The sequence below is a fragment of the Pseudomicrostroma glucosiphilum genome (assembly GCF_003144135.1).
Source record: "Pseudomicrostroma glucosiphilum strain MCA 4718 unplaced genomic scaffold BCV69scaffold_9, whole genome shotgun sequence".
NCBI classification, from domain to species: Eukaryota; Fungi; Basidiomycota; class Exobasidiomycetes; order Microstromatales; family Microstromataceae; genus Microstroma; species Microstroma glucosiphilum.
Genome location: NW_020289921.1, coordinates 297,244 through 313,297, shown reverse-complemented (window position 1 = coordinate 313,297; position 16,054 = coordinate 297,244). Strand labels below are relative to the sequence as shown.

The 16,054-nt window shown below is 56.4% G+C and overlaps 5 protein-coding genes and 1 non-coding gene across 6 annotated transcripts; 2 read left to right on the top strand and 4 right to left on the bottom strand.

The window, feature by feature from the left end:
• Positions 1-4: 4 nt before the first annotated feature.
• BCV69DRAFT_283523 (hypothetical protein) lies at positions 5-1,754 on the top strand. Its single transcript, XM_025492740.1, has one exon. It carries the CDS (start codon positions 335-337, stop codon positions 1,640-1,642), a length of 1,308 nt encoding a protein of 435 aa, XP_025347159.1. The 5' UTR covers positions 5-334; the 3' UTR covers positions 1,643-1,754.
• A 259-nt stretch (positions 1,755-2,013) lies between these two features.
• Positions 2,014-6,346, top strand: BCV69DRAFT_283522 (cysteine proteinase). The gene has a single exon (XM_025492739.1). It carries the CDS (start codon positions 2,490-2,492, stop codon positions 6,192-6,194), a length of 3,705 nt encoding a protein of 1,234 aa, XP_025347158.1. The 5' UTR covers positions 2,014-2,489; the 3' UTR covers positions 6,195-6,346.
• A 140-nt stretch (positions 6,347-6,486) lies between these two features.
• BCV69DRAFT_t29 lies at positions 6,487-6,592 on the bottom strand. Its single transcript has one exon. It is a non-coding gene; the product is annotated as a tRNA-Ile (tRNA).
• A 971-nt stretch (positions 6,593-7,563) lies between these two features.
• Positions 7,564-10,504, bottom strand: BCV69DRAFT_215499 (hypothetical protein). The gene is made up of 3 exons (XM_025489779.1): positions 10,231-10,504; positions 8,172-10,122; positions 7,564-8,080 (listed from the first exon to the last, which is right to left on the bottom strand). Exons 1-3 carry the CDS (start codon positions 10,335-10,337, stop codon positions 7,679-7,681), a joined length of 2,460 nt encoding a protein of 819 aa, XP_025347157.1. The 5' UTR covers positions 10,338-10,504; the 3' UTR covers positions 7,564-7,678.
• Positions 10,505-11,490: 986 nt separating this feature from the next.
• Positions 11,491-13,453, bottom strand: BCV69DRAFT_215264 (hypothetical protein). Its single transcript, XM_025489778.1, has 5 exons — positions 13,014-13,453; positions 12,840-12,886; positions 12,647-12,705; positions 12,461-12,553; positions 11,491-12,379 (listed from the first exon to the last, which is right to left on the bottom strand). The coding sequence occupies exons 1-5, from the start codon at positions 13,015-13,017 to the stop codon at positions 11,506-11,508; spliced, it is 1,077 nt and encodes a 358-aa protein (XP_025347156.1). The 5' UTR covers positions 13,018-13,453; the 3' UTR covers positions 11,491-11,505.
• Positions 13,454-13,889: 436 nt separating this feature from the next.
• BCV69DRAFT_250234 (hypothetical protein) lies at positions 13,890-15,785 on the bottom strand (the record flags this gene model as incomplete). The annotated part of the gene is made up of 2 exons (XM_025490372.1): positions 13,890-14,818; positions 14,867-15,785. The coding sequence occupies 2 exons, from the start codon at positions 15,783-15,785 to the stop codon at positions 13,890-13,892; spliced, it is 1,848 nt and encodes a 615-aa protein (XP_025347155.1).
• Between the last annotated feature and the right edge of the window lie 269 nt (positions 15,786-16,054).

Genomic DNA, 16,054 nt, shown 5'->3' with positions numbered 1-16,054 from the left:
TGGCTCACTATATACTTTGTTTAGGTTGGTTGGACGAAGTGGCCCGAGCATACTCTGGGGTGGACGAAGACGCTATGTCGGCCCATTGGACCGATCGTAGTGGCGTGGTTGTGGTTGTACGTGAGCTTCCTCAAATCAACGCGAGGTGATTAGAAGAAGCGAGACGAGGAGACTCCGGGAGTGGAGTTCCCGGCGGTAGACAATTCGCCGACGGAAACAGAGAAGACCCGATGCATGATGTCTGTCGCAGCATCAGTATTAGATCAGCATCTTCGTCTTTTCACGCTCGTCCATCAATACCTAGTCATCCTCGCCACGGCGGTATAGCCTCACGATGTCGTCGTCGTCGTTGTCTGTGCCGGTGGTGTCGCAGCTGCTGCTCGCCGCGGGCCCTCGAGACGATCCCTCTTCCACCCTCCTCGAGCGCCTGCAGGCCGTGCCCTATCCTCCAGGTCCTTCCTCGTGGCCTGCACCGCTAGATCGGATTGGAAACTCGACATACGAGTGGTCCTTGCAGGCTTCGGTTCCCATCGTCTTCTCACTGGTCTACTATGTTGTAGCACACGCAGCGAATCACTTCTTCGCCGAGGAGCACAAGGGCGGACCCGCGAATGGCAAAGCCGCCAGCAGGGATCTCACAAAAGGCAGCAGTATCTTTGCGAGTTTCTTGAGGCTCCTAGTGATCCTGCACAATGCTTTCTTAGCTTTGTACAGCGCATGGACCTTTTACCAGATGCTCCCCGTAGTCCTTCGCTCCTTCCTTGTGGGGTATCGAGCTGCTGGGCTCCCCGGTATGAGGCTCGCTCTCTGCTCTATGCCGACCAACACCGTCACGCTTGCTCCATATGCCTGGCTTTTCTACATGTCAAAGTACTACGAGGTGATAGACTCGGCCATTCTCGTCCTCAAGGGCAAAGTTGTTTCGAACCTCCAGTCCTACCATCACGCTGGGGCTCTCCTAGCCATGTGGATTGCTTACAGATACCAAGCCACGCCGGTCTGGGTCTTCGTCACTTTCAATTCGGGCGTACACACAGCCATGTATACTTACTACCTCTGTGCAGCTATGAAGTGGCCGTTCCCCCGCCAGCTCAAGAGGAACCTCACGACGCTGCAAATCCTTCAGATCACATCAGGAGTGGTGATCACAAACCTTTACTGGGTCTCTACGCTACACCCTCGGAGCATGCTCATTGGCCTGTCCAAGCTCGGCTTTCTAGACGCTGTAAAGGGCAAGTCGGCGGACGAGATTCTACAGCACGTCTTGTCCGTGGCCCCGCCGCTATCGAGCTCTTCCTCCTCAACATCCTCGTATTCGCCCGGGAGGGAGCTCTTTCAATCGGCTGCAGCACGGGCCTCGTCGCGCCTCCCGGGGCAGTGTCTCGAATACGCGGGATCGGGCCTCGCTCTGCATTTCAACACAGCCTATATGCTCCCTCTGATCATACTCTTTTTAAGATTCTTTGTACGCTCATACAGCAGACAAAGAACGACTTCTGCTACGTCTAGTGTGCAGAGGGCAGAAAGCGCAGCGGAAGAGAAGATGAAGAAGCTGGATAGCGGGCCGCGTGAAAATGGCGTGGCCAAGGCGAGCGGGGTGTTTGCCAATGGCGGCTCCAATCGTAATAGTAAGAAGCGATGAGTAGATGAGTCGGTATGCCTCTCATTGGCTCCTCCATGCTGGTGGAGCGGTACCCATGAGAATCTGGGTACTGAAGTGGAGTTGGGAAATCCCCGGACAATGCCCCAAGGAAGCATAGATCAGGAGACTTACAGAAAGTCCCATCGCTTGTAGCAGTCACCTAGATTTTTCTGTCCATCGGAAATACAGCTTATCTTACCAAGGGCACTGAACAGTAATGAAGGCGCAATGCACTTATCACTGCGATTGTATCGTAAGAGCTAACGTACTGTAGCAGGACCTCCAGGCGCGGAAATGAGGCAGCGGGGTTGCGCGTTCCGGACCGAGGCAGGCGTGGGTAGACCGGTGGCCGTGAGACTTCCACCTTGGCACTCACCACCAACGATCTCTGCGACCATCTCGAGTTGCCATTCGCTTAGATTTCCCCACGCTCGTCTCTTCATTCATCACGACCTTGACGACCGGCCATCAGTCTAGAGCTGTACCCCACTTGCCTTTTGCAGCGGGCACTGTCCCTTGGGCCCCTCAGAGAGCAGCAGACGGAAGCGTAGCTGCTTACCCTTCGCGACTGTCAATCTACGCCTCCTATCCTGCTTCGCTTGGCGCGAAACGTCTGGCGTACTTCTGCCTGGAACAGCGGGCAAGTTGGTCAAGCAGAAGCTCCAACACTATCGCAGACTGCTCAGTATTTCTCGCAATATCTGCAGCTCTTGGTACCTTGTTACATTCGCCCTCCACCTCCAGACATCTTTCGGGCCACTCTTGCTGAGCTGGTACTCGAGCCGGCCCATCGAGACTTAGCTCGGCTATCCTCTCACCGCTACGCTTAGAGCCACTCTCCTAAGACATGCCGCCCTCGACGGCGGCCAACGGGGGCCAATCACCACTGCCCCCCTCGGCACCGTCTCCTAGGGCCAAGACGACGACTGCGCCTTCCTCATCCTCGTCTGCCCTGCCTGCCTCTTCGGGGTCATCTGTCTTGTCGCCCAACCACCCAATCAATCTAAGAAGACAGGCAAGAGCCAGCCTAGATCCCTCCTTCTCCGTCAGAAGCTATCTGGGAGCAGCAGCAGCCCTTCTGGAAAAGGCAGAGGGCAGTGATCGCCAAGGCCACTTGGAATCAGCTTTTGTCAACTACATCAAGGCAGCTAATGTTGCTGCGTTCATCAGCAAGCACCCAGAATGGCCACAGATTGTCGCCTCCAGGAATCAGACGTACTACAGGTATCAGGATCTCATGCAGAGGCTGACAGATGTCATCTCCAGGGCAACCAGGATTGAGGATACGCTAAAGCAGAGGGAGGAGATGAATGCCTCCCTTCAGGCTAGACAGAGAGCTTCCTCTTCCACATCACTAGCCTCAGCATCAAGCGCGCAGCTCTCTCCTTCAACGTCCACTACACTGAATCGCGGAGCCCTTTCAGCACCTCCGCCCCCAGCAGAGCCTGGGCCGGCTAAACAGCTCCGGACGGACGGGGCAGGAGATGCAGGCGGTGCGGCTTCGGTGTTGATGAACTCAACCATCCGCCTACCAGTGGCGCAACGTGATTCAGCAGGTACCGGGTCCGGCTCCGGCTCGCAAACCCCAATCCTCAATGCAGGGGGACTTTCGGGAGATGCCGACCATGTAAGCAGTCTGACAGATCGACTCGCAGCACTACGGTCAGGAGGCATGGGTGGAGTGTCAATGGATAAACGCTTCAGCGAACCCGGCAGCCCAGCTAGATCTACGATAACATCCGGGGAAGACATCGGCTCATCGACTGCGCCACTATCCAACGTAGCCCACTTCAAGCATACATACCCGACATTGGACGAGTTCGACCAGGTGATACCCCATCCGGACCGTCTCCCTCCCGTACCAACCACCAATCCTCAAGCTCAAAGCGCTGATCAGGACGATCTGGAAGATGACGAAGGGGGCGCATTCCCGATGGCGCCCTCGCACGCTCCTGGCGCTCGGAGACCACTGCCAAACCCTCCTGCGCTGCCTACGGAGCTATCGCTTGGCCGCGACGTGCCGAGACCGTTTGATTACAGCGCTGCACCGTCAAGCTCAACCCCGCCGTCGTTGCCGTCCCCAAGCTCGAAGCCAAAGGCGCCAGCACCTCGTCAAGGAGCGCTTTTATCTGCTTCGAGAGCTCCCGGTCGGCCTAAGAGTGCAGAGACAGCAGGCCCAAAGGCGGCAATTCCTAGGGGCAACCACATCAAAGTTGAAGAGCTCTGGTCGTTACTGAATCCAGGCTTCGAGAGAGTGCAGGCTAGCAACGGCGCCTCTCCTCACGAGAACGGGGCCACGGGCGAGACGAGAATGGTCCGGAAGCGCGGAGCAGACATCTTGCTGTTGGATTTGCGATCGAGGGAGGAGTTCCAGGCCGGAAGAGTCGGGATAGGCTCAGTCGCAGAAGCCGTCTGCCTCGAGGGCGGAGTGATACTCCGGAGGGGAATGACGTCCGCCGAGCTGGAGGACAAGCTACTGCTTGCGCCTTCGGTCGAGCAGAACGCATTTGCCAATCGCAACGCCTTTGATGCTGTGGTGGTCTACGATCGCAGTACCCGCTCACTGGGGCTGCCCAATGCTAGCGGGTACAACCCTGCGGTCCATGGCTGGCCAACCTACGACGAGGCTTTGAGAGCTTGGGAAAATCTTGACATCGTCGTCAAGGCCATCTACGAGCAAGAATTCACAAAGACCTTGAAGAATGCTCCACTGCTGCTTGTGGGTGGCTGGGAAAGCTGGAGACACAAGGTAGAGGACCGGACTGCTCTTGCTGGCGGCCCTTCGCACGGGGCAAATACAAATGGCAGGGCTGCAAGAGGAGGTCCTCCGCCAGTAGCCTCGCTCCGGAGACAATCGGTACAGGAAGAGGATGAGCTGCTCAAGAAGCAAAGGCGGCAGGGCTTTGTTGCCCAAGAGCAGTCTGGCAGGGAGTCTCCCACCTTGACATATCGAGTGGGCGCTGGTGGGTTCTCGGCTGGTGCCCAGTACGCCGGTCTCTCTGTCCCTGCAAAGGCGTATCAAGGTCCCATGACGCCTGGGGGCTCAGCTCCTCCTGCTGGAGCACCGAGCTTCCCTCCCTCTGCAGGTGCAAGGGATGGCTTCTTCCCAAGTCAGCCCTCGATACCATATGGCAGCGCTATGCCCTCATCCGCGCCTTCTATGCCTGGCCGCTCAATGTCTGGCGGCTTCGACTACCCCCAACTGAAAAGTGCTCCACAACCACCTCCTGCTGCTGTCCCTTCCAATGGTATCTCTACTCGGTCTATGACGTCTCATGCCCATACCCAGTCAATGTCATCGCCGGCGTCTGCTGCTGCGCGTGGTCAAACTTCACCGGAAGTATCTCGTAGGCCTCCAAACATCCCAAACACAGCATTAGCATCCGCAGGCTCGAGGACCAACATCCGCATGCTTCCGGCCTTTGACGACTTACGGATAGGACTTACCGGTCTCAAGAATGTGGGGAACAGCTGTTATCAGAATGCGACTCTGCAGTGCCTGAGTGCGACGATCCCTCTGGCCAAGTTCATGCTCGACGGGAGCTACAAGAAGGCCATCAATACGGTGAACCCTCTTGGTACTCAGGGCGCCCTGGCAGAAGCCTTTGCGCATCTGCTCAAAGTCATGTGGTCAGAACAGTATACCTTTGTATCTCCGGTGACGTTCCGGGAAGCCATTTCGCGCTTTGCCTCGACATTCCGAGGCTATGACCAGCACGACAGTCAGGAGTTCTTAGCCTTTCTGCTAGACGGTCTGCACGAGGACCTGAACTACGTCGTGCACAAGCCTCCTCCTGTAGACATGACTGCGGAGCGAGAGGAGGAGCTGGAGACGCTTCCGCAACAAGTGGCAAGCGTAAAGGAGTGGACCATCTACCGTCAGCGCAACGACTCCCTCATCGTGGACTGGTTCCAAGGTCAATTCCGCAACAAGATGACTTGTCTGACGTGTGGCAAGACTTCCACGACGTACAATGCCTTTATGTACCTCTCGCTGCCCATTCCAAGTGGGCGCGGCGTGACCAAGGCGACGCTCTTCCAATGTCTGGACGCCTTTGTCAAGGAGGAAGTCATGGACAAGGCCGACGCGTGGTTCTGTCCCGCCTGCAAGAAGCCTCGCAAGGCAACAAAGCGGCTGAGCATCTCTCGCCTGCCGATGATCCTCTTGATCCACCTCAAGCGCTTCTCCTTCAAGGGTCCCTTTACAGACAAGATCGAGACGCAGGTAACGTTTCCCATCCAAGGGCTCGACTTGACCAATTACGTCCCTGCGCCCCTCTCCCCCGCCCTGGCAAAGTCCTATGCAACCAGCCAAGGAGTGCCCACCTCGCGTAGTCAGGTGCCGCCCTTTGTGTACGACCTGTACAGCGTGACGCATCACTTTGGCAGCCTCAATACTGGTCACTACACCGCTAGCATCAAGAGTGCAGGCCAATGGTGGTACTGCGACGATTCACGTACTGTGGGTCCCTCGGGGAGTGCGGTGAGCGAAGGAGAGAGGAGGATTATGAGCAATAGCCCGTATGTCTTGTGGTTCAGGAGGCGTCCATGAGGAAGACTGCGAGCCGGTACCTCGTCGGAACAGGAGGGAGTGGAAGAATTGGAGAGGAGGAAGCGGCGGACCCGATCTTTGGATACCAACTTCACAGCATTACCGTAATGACTATATTCAACAATTCCTTGACCAAACAGTGACACCGAGCGTAGTGACTGCCTCGATTGGAAGAGGAGACTGCGTGAGTGGAAGCCAAAAAAAAAAAAACCTCCTTTCCCGCCTTGGAACGAATCGCACTCGCGCAAAAAAAAAAAAAAAAAAAAAAAAAAAAAAAAAAAAAAAGAGAAGATGACAAGTAACAGGCTCGAACTGTTGACCTTGGAGTAAGACTTGTGACTGTTTGTACCAGTCGAAGCGTATTAGCTCCACGCTCTAACCAACTGAGCTAAATTGTCCCGACATTTCAGATGGAGGGAGATGCTCTGAGGTGCAATAATAGACGCTTGTCTCGGTGGCGGACTGTGTTGGATCACTTGTGGGCTCTGTGCTGTACTGTATCACGCGTGCGTACCGAAGACGAGCCGAATCACAATGCCAATCCCAGTTCTAGTTCCAATCTCCCGAGAAAGCAATAGCGAGCAATGGCCAGCCCGACTCTACTGAGCGCGAATGAGAATGCGTACGAACCAAACAAGCAGGTCAATTCAAGTGGTGGGTGGATGGTGGTAATACAGAGTTAAGTAGAGTGGGTTTTCAATATCTTCAAGTATCATTATCGCTTTTTGACTCCCCCTTTGGCTTTCCCTGCCTACGCCCTGCCTTCTCCGTCTTCTAGCCTAGCACGTGCGGCCTGATATTATTGACGATCGCGCCTATTCTCTCCTCATCCTAATCCTCATCCTCATCCGCTTCATCGGCTTCAATCTACTTTCCTCCTTTTCTGGATCGTGTCCTCTTCAGAGGAGTGACTGCCGCCTTTTCCTCCTTCTTCTCGACGACGTCCACAACTGTCTTCTGCTTCTTTGCAGAGGCAGGAACAGAGCTAGGTGTCTTGACGCTCCTTCGCGTGCTCGCCGCGGGCGTAGGGGTAACAGGCATGTGCTGCTTCTCCACCTCCTCTCGTTCCGCTGCATCGAGATCCTCTGCGTCTTGTTCCGCTAGTGCTGCCGCCGACTGTTCTTCGTTAGTGGCTTTGCTCGCTGCTGTCTTGCGACCTGATGATGGCGTCACTTGCACTGCAGCCGCTCCGCCACTAGAATTGCGACTGCTCTTCTTGTTCTTCAGAGGCGTGGTCGCCTTGACAGCTTTCTGAGCTACCTCTGCTTCAACGTCGTTGACACTGACAGTAGAGATCTGCTCATTCGCAGCAGAGGCAGTTGCCTCGCCAGCTCCTTTGCGGGTTTTGCGCGCTGGTGTGGTGTGTGCAGAGCTCACAGGGGCGACCTCTTCCTCCTTCTCCTCTGCCGCAACAACCTTGTCATCGAAGACGTCAGATGCCCGCTTGACGCCGCGACGTCGGCCCTTTGCAGCTGGCTGAGCGGTCATCTTGTCCTCCTCACTGGTCGTCGCTGTCTCTTCCGTGACATGGCTAGGTAGCTGCGACAGTCCTCCCTTCTGCTGTTCTTGCTCAAGACGACTGCCATCCTCGGGTGCGACGACGCTTTCGACGCGCAAGCTGATGCTTTGTCCACTCGACACCATGGCGGCATGCCTGGCCTGAGAGGAGCTGAGCAGAGCAGCCCTACCATTCCCACCGTAGGCAACATCGATGTCATCCAGGTCCATCGTCTCCGGCAGACTAAACAGTGGGTCGCGCAAGTCGGCGGTGGTGGCTTCTGGCGAGAAGGCACTAAGGTGGGAGGGCGAATCGTTGCCGTCCTCGTCATCCTCAGCGTGCAGAGGCGAGCTATCTGTCCTCCTCGACGAACCATCCACTCCTTCGCCTTCATCCTCAGCTCCACTGGGGAATGGAGAGACGTCGCGCAGGTCTTGACGTGTCGAAGCAGGTGAGGCGGCAGGCGATTCTTCCCTTGCTACGATGGATGGCGGGAGGTTGAAGCCAGCGGGAGGGGTGCCGGGGCGGCTCACGCTGCTTGCATGGTGATGCACAGCAGAAAGGAATGGACTGCTGGTCAAGGAAGCCGTGCCTGGTAGGTTCAGGTGGTTCTCACGGCCTGGACCAGCTTTGAGAAGAGCCTGAGTCGGGCTCAGCGGCGGAGAGGTGGTCTCGTCATGTTCGTCAGCTTTGGAGCGCCCTTCGAGACGTGCTTGAGCGCTGTCGTGCAGTAGACGCAAGAGCTGATGCGAAGCTGATTCATCCTCTTCGTCGTCCTCCTCCTTGATGCGTACGACCCGGACTCCGCCACCATGCCCCGTTGCACTGCGCTTGAGGGTAGGGGTAGTCATGCCCTGTTTGCCAATGGGTGAAGTATAGACCTTCGTTTCATCATATGGCAGCGACAGAGTCAGAAGTCCAGCATGAGTCTGCGTCCTTCTCGAAGAAGGAGGGAGTGCATGGGCAAAGACTGCGTCCCGAGAGGACTCGGTAGAACTGCTGTCCACTTCCTTCTTGACAGCCTTCGCATTGTCAGACTTCGAAGAAGCTTTGGTCTTGCTGCCATTATTTTCACTGCTTGAAGTGTCCACCATGGCAGGAGCCACGGCTGAAATCTCTGGATCCGAAGAGCTTCGCACAGAAGCTTTGCCAGAGGAGGCCGCCTCGTGGTGATCAGAAAGAGGATCGCAGGTCGATTGAGGGCTCCGAGGTGTGGTCGCAGGAGTGTCAACTTCTCCCGACTTTCCCATCCAGCTCTCCCCAGAGTCAAAGGCGTCAAAGTCCGCCTCCATCATCTCCCTGTGGAAGTCGTCCTCATCCTCGGCATCTGTGGTCTCTGCGCCAGACACGTCTCCGAGGTCTGCAGTCTCTAGTGAGCTCCTTTGACAGCGGGAGATGCTAGGCAACACTTGACTCGAGATGGAAGGCATCGACTTGGTTCGATGGTGGCCAACTTGTCGTTGTGGTTTGAGAAGCAATTGACGAGACTGTCCTTGTTGTAGCGGCGTGACAGTTGCAGAGATCCCGGACGGGGCCTTGGACTGCGCTGCCCGTTTGCGACCATTTGTAGCGGCAGATGAAGACTTCCTCAGCTCTGAAGAAGCTTTGCCAATGGCTGCATGTCCCGATCGGCTTCGCTGGTAGAAAAGCGGCGGGGCAGCGAGATGGTCCACATCATCAATGTCTCCCTCTTCGTCCACCTCCATGCCATCGTCCCTCGCTGCCCGCATCTTTGCCTCCATGTAATACGGCAAGCCTTCACCTCGAAGCGGAGCAGCCTGCCCTCCGTCGGAGTCATACCCTGCCGTATTCTCGCGTACACTAGGCAGATTCGGCCTCTTCACTAAGGAAGAGCCCGCTGAGTGTCTGACCTTGATACGTAATTTGCCTGGCTCCGACGAAGAAGCTCCTGAGATGGATGGGGAAGTCCTACTCTTTTGAGAGCTGATACCGACGCTGACATCCCGCTTACTGCAGGCGCTGCTGCTGCTGCCTGAGGCGACAGCAGGGGAAGGAGATGGTGCTATGGTGATGGTGGAAGGTGGGCGACCTAGCGTGCTAGGCTTGCGCTTACGCTTGCCAGGACCAGTGGATGAGTCGTCTTGGCTTGCGTTAGCAGCATCTGCTGCTTGGCAATCGTTGGCCTCGACGGGAGAGGTACCTGTGGTCTGGTCGGCTGTTGTGTTGTTTGCTGATGATGCTTTTCTGCTACTATTGTTGGTGTTCTTGCCATCGCTCTTGGCGATGACGTTGGGAGACGCTACCCGAGTTGCCTTCATCTCAGGACGCGAAGACGATGAAGATGAGCGCTGTAATTGAGTGGGTTTGTCGGACGCCTGGGCCGCCATTGCGTTCGCTGATGTCTGAATGGAGGAGGTTGGCGAAGAAGGGAGCGTGGCTGTTGTTGTTGTGGTTGATAATGATGATGATGGGGCCGGGGGCACGGGGGAAGAAGACAGGGACGAGTGCTGTCGCTGCTGCCGGGGTTGCGGTGGCGGTGAGAGCAACCGTTTAGGCGGCCTTCTTACTCTCGATGATCCGGGCCGTCGATCTGCACCGCTTCCGGGGGTAGTGACTGCCGCCGTCGCAGGAGTATCCAAGCCAGGACCCATGACGGGGCTGGCAACAGCAGCAGCAGCTTTCATCCGGGGCGAAGTTTGACAAGGGATGAGCAACAGCGACTTTGCGGGGGGCAAGGCCGCTGGGCGCAATGCGCTAGAGGAGGTGGCACTGTTCGTTGTTCGCCTTCAATGCCAGTTTGTTTTTGTCCTCGGTCGTATCTAGGCGGGGCTTTGCAAAAGTGCTGAGACCAACACGGTCAGGGGGGCCTCAGCGTTGCCAGCCGGCCGGGTGAGGCGGTGACTGGGCCGAAAAGGCACAAGGCACGGGAACACAGCCTTGATTGGGCTGAAGGGGTTGTCTGCCTGCTCGTGCGAATCGCCAGGAACGTGTTACGAGTATGGATGTAAAGGAGCGACTTTAGTCAAAGCGTGGCTGAGCGACGTGGCGGTGAGAAGAAGTGCAAAGGAGCGTGGAAGACGGAGGGGCCGAGAGAGATAGAAAGGGCGGATCACTTTGGATCTGTGGCCACGAGGCTATCTCCTTTTTATGCGCAATGGTCGTGAGAGGGTCGTCAAGAATAGTGGATGTAGAAGAAGGGGAGGATGATGGTAATGATGATTGTAGCCGGGATTGTGGAAGAGGGTGGTGAGGTGGGGGGTGAGGTGCTCGCTCCCCGTCTCTGTCTCTCTCTGGCTCTCTGCCTTGGCTGCTGCTGCTGCTGCTGCTTGCCTGGTCGCTCGCCTGCCTGCCTGCCTGCCTTTGGTCGTGATGGTGCTAAGCGGGCGGCAGGCGCCGGCGCAGGCAGTCGAGCGGTGCTGTAGAGCTTTGGCAAGGTAGCAGCGGCACTGGAGCCGCACCACACCGGCCCGCTGCCGAGGCTGGCTGGCTGGCAGCCAAGCGGGAAGCACACGCGCGAATTTCACGCTCCTGCCCAGACGAGGCGCGCGCGCGAAGAAGCTCAAGCGACAAGAGGCTGCGAAGAAGGGGGGGCAACGCACATGCGCACGCACATCGCAATGGAGGTTCGGGTACGGTAGCCGCCCCCCCAGCACGCACCATCGGACCTCTTCGGCAGAGCAAGGCAAGGCAAGGATGGGCAATGAGCAACTGCACAGTCTCACTCCACACTTCCATATAGTTTATTATTGCAATGTGATTCACTTGGGTCCAGACAGACACATCATGCTGCTGTTCCACCCTCTCCAGTCGATCAATCAATAGCTTCACTATCGTGCAACAAGGCACAGCGCTTTACAACTGACCCTTGCTTCCCAGGTCCTCAAAGGCAATCGTCACCCTCTTGCTCATCGTCTTCTCACCCTCCCTGACCCACACTCGGGGGTCAAACTGCTTCTTGTTGGGCTTGTCAGCGCCCTCGGGGTTACCTACAGTCGACATGAGGTAGTCCTTCTTCTTGAGCACGTAGTCACGGATACCCTCAAGGTAGGCAAACTGAGTGTCGGTGTCCACGTTCATCTTCACCACACCGTACGAGACGGCGTCGGTGATGTCCTTCTTCTCGGATCCACTGCCTCCGTGGAAGACAAAGAAGACGGGCTTGTCGTCGGAGGTCTTCAGCTGCTCCTTGACATAGTTCTGGTGCTTCTGCAGCAGCTCAGGGTGCAGCTTGACGTTTCCAGGCTTGTATACACCGTGCACGTTACCAAAGGCAGCCGCAATGGAGAAGTTGGGGGTGATCTTGGAGAATTGGCTGTAGATGTCCCAGATGTCCTCGGGCTGAGTGTAGAGCGAGTTGTTGTCCACGTCCTCGTTGTTCACACCGTCCTCCTCACCACCGGTGATACCAATCTCCATCTCGAGCCAGATGCCAATCTTGGCCATTCGCTCGAGGTACTTGAGGCAGATCTCGATGTTCTCCTCCTTGGGCTCCTCGGACAAGTCGAGCATGTGCGAAGAGAAGAGGGGCTCACCGAACTGCTTGTAGTGCTCCTCGTCAGCCTCGAGCATACCATCGAACCAAGGGAGGAGCTTCTTAGCGCAGTGGTCAGAGTGGAGAATGACGGGGATGCCGTAGTCCTTGGCGACGGTTCGGACGTGGTAGGCGGCGGCAACGGCTCCCTTGATAGAGGCTTGCTGCTTGTCGTTGGGCAGACCCTTACCGGCGCTGCAGGAAGGTAAGTGGACAAGATCCGTGGGGTTAGAGCCTGCAGGTCTCTCTGCGTAACTTGCACCTCGAGGTACTCACAAGTAAGCGGCACCACCCTGGCTGACCTGGATGATGACAGGGGCCTTGGCGTCCCTTGCGGCCTCGAGAGCAGCGTTAGCAGTAGAGGACGAGCTGTTATTTGCGGAAGAGCAGAGTGAGCGCAGGGGTAAGGGTCAGTACGCCAATACCGAGACAAGCAGCGTCACTAAGCCATGAAGCACTCACGTCACGTTGAAAGCGGGGATGGCAAAGCCGTGCTTCCTGGCGTAGTCGAAGACCTTGTACTGAAGTGGCAGAGAAGCAGAAAGAGGGGGTGTGACAAGTGGTCAGCGGACGTTTCGCTAGCTACTGACTCGAAGCTCCAGACAGCACCAAAGAGGCACACCCAGCTCTCTTTCCATCCTTGGACGATACTCACGACGTCCTTTCCGGCAACAACGCCAGCTGGTGCGATTTCAGTGAGACCTGAGGGTCAAAGAAAAGCAGGCAAGGCAAAGGTGACAAGAGAAGGTCAGACTCGTTCTCCTTCGTCAAGAGCATCCTGTCGTACTCTTTGCAGAGCAAGGGAACAACTTCAGTTGGTGATACATACCCATGATGAGATGAAAGAGTGATCAAGTGGTATGTATGTATGAGGTGATGTTCGTAGTGTTGGTTAGAAACAGAAGATCGATAACTCGGGGTTGATGTGCAATCTCTTTCATGTTCCCTGCCTCGTGACGATGCGCCCAGTGCGCCTGCCTGCGTGCGTGCTGTTGCGCCTCCACACCACTCCTTCTCCTTCCTTGGCTTCTGCGCCGTTCCGCCCGCCCGCCCGTCCGCGACACTGCCTAAGAGGCTTCCCGGGCTGATCCGACAATTCCGTGCGTAGCAGCCCAGTGGCTCTTTGCCACTTTTCCCTCGAGTGGAGTGGAGTCAAGTGCAAGCAAGTGAGCATCAGTGCGGTCAGCATCGATCTTGTTCACACCCAAGGCAAGCGCAGACCGTATAGGTCTCTGATCTGCGATGCTACGGCCCCATATCGATTGAACAAATTTTGTTGAGGCCCTTTTTTTTCTCTCCCTTGACCGCCTGCGCCCCAATCAATGACTGGCAAGGCTCTCGCGCTTCTCAGAATAGCTGCATGAGGGCTTCAATGTCAGTCCGACGGCTTCAGTGATCCACGCCTCCAGAGATCGGGATCGATCGATCGAAAAGTCAGACAATGCAAGAAGTGTGATCAGCGCAAAGGCTTCGGGCACATCTTCGGGCACTAGAATGCAAGCAGAAGATGGCGTGCAGGCATGTTAGTATTATCTGTTTCATATTGTAAGTGGTGAAGAACAAAGACAAATTTGCCAGTCACAAGTAGGCGGGTTATTGTAGAAAGAAACATTGTATCAAGACACAGGAGACGCATCGGCCTTGTAAGCATATGCCTGGGTATGGGGTATCAAACAATATAAGCGGACATCTCCTCCCCGTCACTTCATCCGCTGCTCAAGCGTTCTTTCGCAGCAGCAATCAGCTCCTCCGAAGCCTCCTGGAACGCGTCGCAAATTGTCCCCGGCAAATCTAGATGGTCCTGGTCCCACTCCTCGATGGCGTCGCACGAGACGGCGAGGGAGAAGGCTCCTCCGTACGAGATGGTTCCAATGGCCATCGTCGACTTTCCGGGGGAGGAAGGCGGGAGACAGTGGTACGAGAAGGCTTCGTGCTCTCCAAACCTCACTGGCTTTGCCGGTCCTGGAATGTTCGTAAAGACGCAGTATTGTGTGTATGCCCTCTGAAAGAAGGACCTGGCTACCGGGTAGTTGGGCATCATCATGATGCGTCGCTTGCATACCATGTCGAACATCTTGAAGGTCAATGTGGGCAAGTGTGACTTCTTGATCCTCGTCATTTCCCGATTGCACTGCTCTACAAGCTTCTCGAAGCCGAACTTGTCTGGAGAGTGGAAGCGGAACCAGGCAATAGCACCCGTAGTATAGTTGGCTAGGCTCCAGTCTCCCGGTGGACGTTTACTGACAGGAATGAAGACGGCGACGCGCTTGTCTTTGACCTTCTTGCCCTGCCGTGCCGCTAGATCTTCGGCAGCGAGGCGGAGTGCTCGACTGAGTAGCGCACAAGCAACATCGTTGAGTGTGAGATCAGCCTTCTTGGTGGAGAATGCTTTGCGGATCAGCTTGATGTCGTCCATCTTGATACCGTCGCTATGGCCGTAAAAGCGTCCAGATGGTCGACCATTCTTTGCGAGCTTTCCTCCCATGATGTCCACAGCATGCTTGGCAGCCTTGTCAGAGTATGTAAAGGCAGTGCGTTTACGGAAGTAGAGACCTCGTACGGTATGCCAGGAGTGGCTGACTGTGCCAAGCATCGTCGGCTTCACGCCTCGGCTGCCGACCTTCTTCTGCTCCTCTTCCTTGCCACCCGAGCGCTTCTCTGCGTTCTTCTTGGCCTGAGCACCGCTCATGGCGTTACGGTCGATCTCATTTTGCTGGGCGCCAATGCTTTTGCCCTTCGAAAGGGCTTCTAGCGCAGAGTGATACGATTGGATCATTCCCTGTCCGTCAGAGAAGGCATGATGAATCTTGATCATCAAGCCAGAACGAGCGCCCTCTGAGGTGTCGAGTCCGTGAACAAGTACAGCCTCCCACAGTGGCCTGCTGTAGTCGAAATGCGTCCCCAGGACCTGGCCGCAGAGTTCGAAGAGATCCTCGTCCGTGCCGTTTCCAGGAGCCTTGACGACTTTGATATTGTCCTCGATGTCGAACGTCTCATCCAGACGCCACTTGGCCGGCTTCAGATGACCTCCAGCTGCAATGGTCTTTGAATAGAGCGTTCTGCGCCCAGGGTCAAATTTGACCTCTTGTTGGGGCTGCGTTCCACGGAGAGCTGCTTTGTCCTTCTTCTTGGCTACGGACGGGTTCAGCTCGACGACGTATCGATACTTGGGGTAGGCCTGTGCGAGTTGCTGGAAGAATCGCAGCACAGTATCATAGTCGAGCTCCGTCTTGAACAGATACATGCTGTAACAAGCCGTCTGATAGCCATCATCTTCCATCAGCAAAGCGAGGTTGTCAATACCCGTCAGAGGATACACGCGACCCTTCTGATCGACCGAGGTGGGATGCCCCGATGGCATCGCAGCGAATTCAGCCTTCTCAGGGTCTCGAGTATCCTGCTGTCCAGCGGCGGCCTGAGCTTTGCCTCTACGACCCCAGTTGCGTCGACGATCGTCTCTGCCGCCACTGGCCAGAGCGGCAGTCCCGGCAGCACCAGCGACTCCGGCGGCTCCAGCGAGGGCAGCATCGTGGTCGTGGTCGTGGTCGTGAGTCTGCGCTGCCCTCGCTCTTCTGCTGTGAACGGGGGAGGCAGGAGTCATCTCATTTTCAGACTCTGTACCGGCCCCGCCTTCAGAGACTTGGGTGGCCTCGCGCGCTTTCTTAGGCTTTCTTCTCCTCGAGCCCAGGGCGGCGGAGCCTATGGGTACAGCAGCGAAGTCGTCCGTGTCTTTCTTTGCACGAGAGGAAGACTTCGAGGCGGGAGGCTTCTTTACAGCCTCTCTAGGAGCCTCTCGATCACGTCTAGAGAGGGACTTCTTGGCAGGCGGAACGTCTGCCCGGACGGCAGCACTTCGCCGGGGATTGTCGT

Coding starts and splice junctions, on each gene's coding strand:
- BCV69DRAFT_283523 (XM_025492740.1), top strand. CDS start 335: ATGTCGTCGTCGTCGTTGTCTGTGCCGGTGGTGTCGCAGCTGCTGCTC.
- BCV69DRAFT_283522 (XM_025492739.1), top strand. CDS start 2,490: ATGCCGCCCTCGACGGCGGCCAACGGGGGCCAATCACCACTGCCCCCC.
- BCV69DRAFT_215499 (XM_025489779.1), bottom strand. CDS start 10,337: ATGAAAGCTGCTGCTGCTGTTGCCAGCCCCGTCATGGGTCCTGGCTTG. Junction 10,123..10,230: donor GGTGCAGATCGACGGCCCGG/ATCATCGAGAGT, acceptor GCCCCCGGCCCC/ATCATCATCATTATCAACCA. Junction 8,081..8,171: donor ACCTCCCGCCATCCATCGTA/GCAAGGGAAGAA, acceptor CTGAGGATGAAG/GCGAAGGAGTGGATGGTTCG.
- BCV69DRAFT_215264 (XM_025489778.1), bottom strand. Junction 12,706..12,839: donor TTGTTGCCGGAAAGGACGTC/GTGAGTATCGTC, acceptor CTGCCACTTCAG/TACAAGGTCTTCGACTACGC. Junction 12,554..12,646: donor ATCCCCGCTTTCAACGTGAC/GTGAGTGCTTCA, acceptor CGCAAATAACAG/CTCGTCCTCTACTGCTAACG.